Genomic DNA, 9,590 nt, shown 5'->3' on the forward strand with positions numbered 1-9,590 from the left:
CTCTACTTCAGAGAGGAGGAGGACAGAGGAAAAGAGAAAGAGGGAGAAAGGGGGGGGGGGGAAGGAGATTTAAATTTAATCCCTATCTTGGTGCCTAGTAGCCCACCCTTGTATTTATTGTCTCTAATCTTTTAAATTCCCAAATCCTCCCAAATTCTTTGTCTTGACTCTCAGAATTTGTTTCTCTAAACTCATATTCCTCCTGTCACTTGGGTGATAAAACAAACTTAAACAACTAAATACTGTAACCAACCAGTTTCAATAAAAAGAATATATAAACAGTAGGACAAATATTTGTATATTTCAATTTTCCTCTTTCCTTCACAGCTAAGCTGCTTCAATGAATAGTTTACATTCCCCTTACTTCCATAGTAGGTTGCTCAATCATTCAAAACATATTTATTGAGCACATACTATGTACTAGGCACTAAGCTGGGTTAGCTGATTCAGTGGTAAACTCAGGATTCTTGCTTTAAAGCAGTTTGAGAAGAGCAATTACGAGCAATACGGAGTGACAAATGTTAAATATTATGGTAAAAAATGATATGACCTTATCTAAGAAACAGAAAAGCCCTCCTTAAAAATGCAGTATTTAAAAGACAACTAAAGAGAAGAAAAAACAAGCAAAAATATAAAAAGAAACCCAAAGAGAAGATATATAAAAGAGAAGAGGCTGAGTGTTCTAGAAAAAGGAAATAGTACCTGCAAAAACCTAATTCAGAGAGTAGAGTACATATTATTGATAGAATTTAAAATTCATTATGGCTAGAGTGTTGGGATAGGCAGGACCTTAAAAGGCATATTATTCTGAGATTTTTCTATGGGCAGGGAGAAAAAAAGGAATAACACAAAATACAAAATTTATATTTTTTTTGGTAGAGCAATACATTTTCCTTATTACAATCAGAGTAGAAAGGAACATGAATGGATGCAGGAAATGGAGCTGAGCTCTCGAAACTTGATTTCTAGAAAAAAAACTTTCCCTTATCTATTTATTTCTTCTCAAATACCTTCAATACAGAATTTTTTCTGCCACCACAGTGGACTACAGTCTCTCCTCCTCTCCTGGGGTGACTTCACCTATACTTCACAGGTACCACCCATAAATGATGACTCCAAAACCTGTATCCCCAGTCCAGATCCCTCAACATCAGAGGTCAGAGATGAATTTCCTACCATCTGTTAGACATATCTACCTATGCAATGTCATACATCCAAAACCAAATACAAGATCCAGATGCCACAAATTTGGTACTTCCTAATTCTGTTAATGGAAGCAATGTAGTCATTCCTGTCAGAACTAAAAATGCCGTTATGTACTTGTTTTTCCCTCTTCGATTAATAGGTAATTTTGATCACCTTCTACATATGTCTCAAATCCATCTTTTCCTTTCATATCCAGTAGTAATACCTAGATGTCAGCATGCATAAACTTATCTGGATTATTCAATAACTGGTCTCTAACTTCTTACAATTTTGTCTAATCCATTTTCAACACATTGAGAGATTCTGTTAAAATGTTTTTTTTACAGTTTATAGGAAAAAGTCCAAATCCTTGACATGACATATGAGCTCTAATATATGGTCCTTTTCTGCCAAAAAATAGCCTGCATTCTCCATCTGTGATATTTCTGCCAGGTTTAGTCGCATTGAACTTGGAATGCAGATGCAGATTCCCTCAAAACTCATCATGGTTTCTGAAGTTGCCAGGTATCTGCACCTAGTATACCTACAGCCTGAAATGTGTCTCCTATCTCATTCCCCTGGAAATCATCCTGCATTCTTCTAAATATCAGTTAATGTTACCTCCTCTATTAATTTTCCCTGGTTCACATCATGGTTCTCTTTTCTCTCTTCCCCTCCTCTATCTCCAATAAAGACAGAGTTGAGCATTTCTTTCACTTCATGTCTACTATAAAACTTACCAAATTATGACTGTTTACATGTCTGTTTTCCTCACTAAATTATATTTCCATAATGTAAGTGAACTTTCTCTTTCTTGTGTATGCAGCCCATACCGTAACACAGGTGGTTCTCAATAAATATTTCTTGAATGCTTACATGAATAAATGAATGCTTATAGAAATGTTGCAATGTATTAACAGGATCTTGGAATATGCTTCAAAGTACCTAAAACCATCCCATATTTGTGACCTCTGGCCTGGGGGAGAGAGAGAGAGTTCACATATAAAAAAAGGCATTCATGGTGGACCCTGCTCACTCATATAAAGGAACCAACAGACATGATAAGACTATATGACACAGGTTTCAAAACAATTTTATACCTGCAAAAAAGTTTTAAAAATTGGAAACAATATAAAACTTATAATTAACTAGATGAGTATTTATTCAAAGAATTCTTCAACAATAGTATTTTTAAAGAATGTTTAATGACCAAGGGAAATGCTGCTCAGCCCAATCAAGTAGTATAAGAGACATATCATGATTCCAATTTTTATAAAAGTCATTTTCAGAAACATTAGTTAAAACATTGAGGGAAGGTCTGAAATAACCATATTAAATTACTAACTGTGCTTATTTCAGGGTAATTTCTACAACTAATGTCATTCAACAAATATTTACTGAGCATCTATCTCTCAAGTAAGAGATATCTGTTCCTATCCCCCGGAGCTGATATGTAACATTCAATCAGAAAAATGTAATAATCAATAATAATCAATTAGAAAAAGCAATATGGGTATAAAAAATACATGGGATTGCCCATTTTAAATTTATATCCCACAAGGGCCTCCCCAGTGGCACAGAGGTTACGCACTGGGTTGCGAAGCTGCCCGCAGCCTCTGCAGCGCCGGTTCGATCCCCAGCCACCAGGCGAGGGTCCCACATGGCACGCAGACCTCTCCTGCCGCGCCCGCTGCTCCCCTCAGCAGTGGACTTCGTCAGTCTGCCTGCTCTGCTCCCCGCTCTGGCTCTGGTGAATTCTCTCACCCTCCCGCGCTTCTGACTGTACCCAGTGCTTGTATAAATAAATTAATTAATTTAAAAAAATGCATAAAATAGTTTTTTAAAAAATAAATAAATAAATAAATTTATATCCCACAAAAGGCAAGAAAGATACCTAGAACTTGTCTAGATTCTAGGCTAGAAACAATTTTGATATAATTATTTGTATAAAGACTACCCAAATGGCTTAACCTGTTGACTATGAACTGCATCATGACATTACAATTGTCTAGAACACTGTAGACAGAAGATAATACACTAAATCTCCATAGTTCCTCCTCTTGTTAGCAGATTTAAAAATTTACAATAAATTAATAAAGTTTGTTCTGTTAAAATTTAATCTGTCATCCATCTTCCATCATATTTCCTTTTTCTTCTCTGTTTCTCCTCCCTTGCATCATTTACTGTGGTCCTCAATCATTTACACAACTTATCTAAAAGAATCTCAAGGTTCTTCTACTTTCAGCCAGGAAACAGTTTAAGATTGAGTTCTCCCCTCTTGGGGATTCTGAGGAAAGACAGGAGCTTCAGAGAGGATCTGTGATTTTGAAGAACAGAGAAATTAATTCACAAAAAATCTCCAAAGTATATGGTCCTTTTAAAACTAATGTTTCATAAAAATATCTCATGTATTTTTTTTTTTAAGTATGGCTAACATCTTACTAGGTGTAACTAAGTTATGCTCATTACTCCTCACTGTAAATATTTTATTAGTTTATATCACTGATTGAAAATACTTCTAAAAGGAGAAAGACAAGTAGCAGATGGTGTCACTTATATGTGGAATATAGAGAAACCTAAAAGGCCTGATGAAGAAAGCTGACTATAGAAATGAGGCTCCCAGAGGGATAAGGGGAGAGGGAAGGGCAAAAACAGGGTATGGGGGAAGCACGATGGACTATAGTGGTGTACTGTTGGTGTCTTGGTGGGGTGTGCAATGTGGTAATAGCACCTGAGGGTGGGAGACCCTAGATTTCTAACACACAAACAGCAATGTAAACCAAAGCTGTAGCTTATAAGAATAATAGTAAGTAAATAAGAAAGTATTTCTAATACTTCTAGGATTTTCAGCTCGTCAGAAACAGATATAAAAAGCAAAATTACTCTAACTACCCTGAGCTTAAAAATTTCACCACTAGAGTTTATAAGTCACATGTTTTTGGGCATACTAAAGAGTAGAATATAAGCTGACAAAATTCTGCAGGACTTCGAGCACTGAAAATAGATGTGCATAAAATAGTTCTCCAGAAATGTTTTTCTAGGGAATTCAAATAATTGAAATGTGTAATAAAAGTAAATATGTAGGATATTGTAATAGGCATTACAAGCATACATAAAATATTAAATGCTAACATAGTGCTGAGACATAAAAAGCATAAGCCAGAGAACTAGGAGACTGAATTACTGGTAGTCAGTCACTCATTCATCAGTTTTAGAAAGCACCTACTCTCAGCCAGGCATAATTCTAGGTGGTTAGAGATAGAGAAGTGAACAAAACAGATAAAATTCCTGCCCTCGTGGAGTATGTTAATGATAAACAAAAAAAAGTAAGTAAAACATTTACGTTATCTGTGCTAAAGTGCAAAGAAAAAAAATATGTAGGAAAAAAAGATGGACTATTAAAATAGCATTTTTGGGGGGGGGGTTGGAATGATGGAAAGGTTGTAAAAGCAAGGAGGTAAGGGTGTAATGTGGCTATCTGAAGAAAGACATTCTGAGCAGAGGAAATAGCATTAACAAAAGTCCAAAGGTGGGAAGATGCTTATATTTAAGAAAGAACAAGAAGATAGCATCGCTAGAACAGAAGTAAGGAGGAGGAAGAGTAGTATGAAGTTGGAGACATCCGTGGAGGAGCATCTGAGTTAAGATTTTCATGGACAAGCAGAATAACAGGTGGAAATATAGAGGTGGAAAGTAATTCTAGGTAATCTGAACAAAGGAAAATAAAGGACAAGGAGCCCCTAATATATTAAAAATGTTTAGGAGTCAGAAGCTGGCTCAGTATGGGTGAGTACATACACAAGCATGAGGGAGCTTGAACGTGAAGGAAGGGGGTCACGTGGGGGAGAGGAGGAAGGCGGTGCATGATATTGTCTTAGGTCTTCTGGTTAGGAGCTGTGGAAGAGAGACAGAGAGAAGCACGAAGGCTACAGGGTGAAAGGCAGTCATTAGCTGCCCCACTTATATAACCCCTTGCTTTCCCTGGCAACAACAAAAAACCCTGCTCAGGATAGTTGCTTTAGTTGCTATATCTATAAAGAAAAAAGGTGGAGGTCTTGAGATTTTGGTGGGGAAAACATTCTTTTTAACTTTTCTTATACTAGGGAAAAGAGAAAATATACAAGAACTGGAATTTAGACTATTGTATTAGTAAAATGATCTGTAGTGAACTGGTCTAATACATAGTGAATCATAAGACCAAAATGATTAAAAAGTGGGGCTGAGAAGGCAAAATGGAATTTCAGTTTTTTAAAAAGCACTCCAAAAATGTCCAATCCATGATAAGTTACTGAAGATAAACTACCTCTAGTAGTTCATAAAGAAAAAGAAGATTCTGTTATAATTCTCCACTTTGAATTCCAAAGTATTCACAAAACAAGAGCAGGGATCTTTCTCACAATACAACACTCATACCTGGAACAGTGCCTAATGCAGAAGATTCAAATGCCTGTCAAATGAATAAAATGCCTATCCATGACAGTCTATCTTAGTAGAATCAGACAGTGTAAGAATTGTAATACCATCACCTTGAGCTGTTATTTACTAATGCAGAGGATAGGCCTTATATAAAAGCAGAAAAGTAGAAAGTGATATTTTCTTTCCTTCCATATTGCCATTTGCACAAAACAACATAACCCAGAGAAGCTTACTCATTGATTATCCATGCCTCACAAGGTCATTTCAGCTCTATGCAGTGTTGTTTGGAATAATGGGTAATGTATCATAATTAAAGTCAAACAAAGCTGTTGCAAAAATTAAAGGAAATTTCTATCAATATACCCATACGAGTCGCATTAACATTCTCTCTTTAGAACAGAGCACAAAAACTATAAGACAATCTCAAATAATCTCTTCTAGATACCTCAAGAACTCAGAGAATATAGGGAATTAGGTTAACCTCTGTGACTTTAAAAAAAAAAATCATATTAAGAGTAACTCACCCTCAATTAATACAAAGAGCACAATTAAAAAGACTGCAGCTCTTCTCTACTCTGGGTCATGGGAGGTTATTAAATCCCAGAGAGAGGAACTGTTAAAGCAGAAAAAAAAAAAAAATCATCAAACAGAATCAAATGATGAAAATTCTGCCAGGAAAAGTATATTTCCATACAGGATAATGTTTGTGTGCATGTCTGTGACCCAGTAGCAAACCCTGTTCAGTTCAGCTTGAGATAGAATTTCATACAACTTTTAAAATCAAGTTCATTCATTAAGAAAGTTCTTTTAAAAAGCAAATGTTGGAATGCCACTATTCCTTTAAGTCTACGTCTTCCATAAAGCATTTTCCATGCTAAGACTTACAACATCCTAAAGCGCAAGTCCGTAATCAGATTCGAACTCCCTTCAAAACCCCAAGTAAGCGTTACAAGGCCTTTATACCACCACTGGGGGAGAGAAAAAGAAAGGGCTGCCCAGTGCAAGGGTAGCTCTGCTGGCTGGCAGCGACTAGGGCAGCAACGAACAGAAGGTGGCCTGAATGGAGTAAACGGGACCCCGGCCTCTCCACCCCCACGACGAAGTAACAAAAGCATCCTCCACCCCGCACGCACTCCCCCGAGGCGGCCGGCCCCGAGCCACCCCGCGCGGGGCGAGGGCGACGGCGACGGCGCCGGGACGCGGCCGGCCTCACCTTGTAGACGTCTCCGTAGGTGCCGCTGCCCACCCGCTGGACGAGCTCGTAGTCGTGCTGCGGGTTCCGCCGCAGGATGTCCGCGGCAGGCCGCAGCGGGGCCTCCATCTTCGCTCAGGGCCCGGCCCCCGCCGGCTCTGCCCCCGGCGCCCCGATTCCCGCTAACGAGGACGAGCGGCGCCGCTTCCCAACATGGAGCCTCGGTCCGCAGCTCCGCCTGCAAGAGGGGCGAGCAGAGGCGGGTCGGCACCGCGGGCGACGACCCCGCGCGGCCCGGCGCCTTCCCTTCCGCGCCGGGGGGCGGCGGAGAGGCGGGCCTGGCAGGGTCCCCGGCGCGCCGTCGCCCCGTTCCGGCCGCGGCCTCTCCCCGCCCCGGCCGCCGGCGACCAGCCCGCTCGGCCTGCGCGCCCGCCGGGCCCCCGGCCGGCTCCGTACCTGCGGGGGTCGGCCCCGCTCTTTGTTGCGCTCCGCTTCTCCGCCGGCGCCCCCGGCCGCTCCGGATCCTGCGCCGCCGCCGGCCGCCGCGCCGCACGTCCTCTCGCAGGCGGCAGAGGCGCGTACCGCCGCCGCCGCACCACGTTCCCCACCCGGGGCTGCGTCACCGGGAGACACGTTCCCGGTCAGCGTGGGTCGGCGCCCAGCGGCCCGTCCGAGAGCACCGGCCGCGCGACCAGAGTGCCGCCCTGAGGCCTGATCGCGACACGACACCCTCCCGGCCGGGCCGCCGCGCCCCCCGACCGGCCGCGTCCTCTCAGGGCCCGGACTCCGCTGCGCACCCTGTCAGGGTAGGGACAACCCTGGGATTGCGAGGGGGGACGGGCCTCGGCTAAACCGTCCCCAGAGTCGTCAGGTAAACTTAGAGGGTGACGGGTAGAGGGAGAAGGTGCGCACGAGGGCGATTGGAACACAATTCGCCTAGTTCAACACGGAAAAGGTACGTTGAGGGCACAGGGCCAGAAGTAACCTGGCCGCGGGGCTGCAGGGAAGGAGGTGGGGGAGTGCCAGGTTAACTAAGCCGCGCCACACCCTATTGCACCTTCCTGTTTTGCAAACCATTCCCAGTGGTACCAGTTTGAAACTGCACGGCACACCTGCACAACCTGTCTTCTACTGAGTTTTCCAGAGATGTTTCGGAAAACCTGGATTCCCGGGAAGCCTCAGTGACCTTGTTGGGTCCACGGGGGTCTCTCACCGCGGATATTGCACCTTTCATGGATCAAGACTTGTGCAGAGCCCAAAAAAGTCAGAGACCACAACCTGGTTCTGACTCTACCCCTGAGATGAGACATCGAGTTTGGCAGTATCTCAGTATCCTTGCCTGCGACTTGAAGAGGATCTACATGTGACACCCAAGAAAGTGTTTACAAAACAATTTGGGGGATTATCAAGAAGGTTATCAAACATAAGAGGCTTTAAGATAGCTCACAATGAATAGATTATTGGGCAGGACTTCAGGGAAGCAATTTGCCTGGTATTTCACAAGTTGTTTCACAGCTTCAGTTTCCTTGTTCTGAAGATAGAAATCAAGTTGCCAGATGTATGTATCCTGGCAAAGTTATTTCTAGAGCCCAACAGAGCTTTGAACAGAAAAGCCAGATAACACGCAGCCACTGCATTTAGTGACTGAAAAATCACAAAAGAGCAACTTAGAGATGGTGCATGTGACTTTGAGCATCCAATCAATTTTGTTCTTGGGCAATATACTTCTTTGTTGACCACTCTACTCAATTGTATAATGTAGAAATTAAATTCACACCTTACCAGGACAGGGAATATATGTATTTTCTTGTGCTCTATGCACAAAGAGCACTTATTTAGGGACATAAGTAAGCTCAGACTTACATGCAGTATGGACAAAGCCTATGTGTTTGCTGCACTGAAAAAAAAATGGTTGAAGAACAGTTTCTTCTTTCAAAGCTTTTTGGCACTTGGTTTGGTGGGCACATACTTTTGGCTTCAGTCACTCAAAATTTTTTCAAATGTTCTATTGGTATCTTAATACTTGTTTACTATTATAGATTCATTTTTTTTTATTTTGACTCAGTAATCATTCATCCTTTCTCGAGTCTGAATTTTATTCTTACCAGCAGAGAATTTAAGGCAGCAAAGTCTATATAATACAAAACAAGATAAGGATAAGTAAATGAGGAAATAAATATGTCTTTAAAAAAAAGAAAAGAGGATACTGGAACAATGCAATGAATTGGCTACAGCAGGGGCTTTATATAGAGTTGAGACCACAATGAACCAATTGATGGAGAGCAAAGTACAACTTTTCCTAATACTAAGATTTTAGAAAGATTTACCTCATGAACCTTCACAAACTGGAAACTCTGAACTCGCAGTTTGAGATGAGGATAAATGTCCTCTGATAATCCTTCAAGTGTGTTGTCTTAAACACAATGATTATGGTTGTGTTTGGCAATATGGATATAGATTCAGCAATAAAAAGTTTGATGTCAAAGGCTTCAATGAGACCTTGGCGTGCAGATATTTTATGTAGCCAGTCGTGCTTTCACCATCCACACAGATGTGGACAGCATGAAAAAAGTTGAGATTCTATGTGGTGATTAAACAGTATGTCTGCTATAATCATTATTTTACTTATACAACAATACATATACAGAAAATACCACTTGCTTTATGCTAACTCCAAAAGAATCTAAAAGATTTTTAAAATATTTTTTTAAAGATTTATTCATGCATACAAGAACCGGGGTATAGCCCAGATGTGTGGGAGGGTGAGAGGACTCACTAGAGACAGAGCAGGAAACAG

General features: G+C 41.3%; 1 protein-coding gene across 1 annotated transcript in view; it reads right to left on the reverse strand.

The window, feature by feature from the left end:
- The window catches only part of MAP4K5 (mitogen-activated protein kinase kinase kinase kinase 5), a gene marked incomplete at both ends in the record, with an annotated part of 90,873 nt that extends 83,951 nt beyond the window's left edge, over positions 1 to 6,922 (reverse strand). Inside the window, one exon of the mRNA XM_084240033.1 lies at positions 6,815 to 6,922. Coding sequence (XP_084096159.1) covers positions 6,815 to 6,922 — 108 coding nt within the window. The remainder of the gene's footprint in view (positions 1 to 6,814) is intronic.
- Between the last annotated feature and the right edge of the window lie 2,668 nt (positions 6,923 to 9,590).

This window comes from Talpa europaea (assembly GCF_964194135.1).
Source record: "Talpa europaea genome assembly, chromosome: 8".
Classification (NCBI taxonomy): Eukaryota; Metazoa; Chordata; class Mammalia; order Eulipotyphla; family Talpidae; genus Talpa; species Talpa europaea.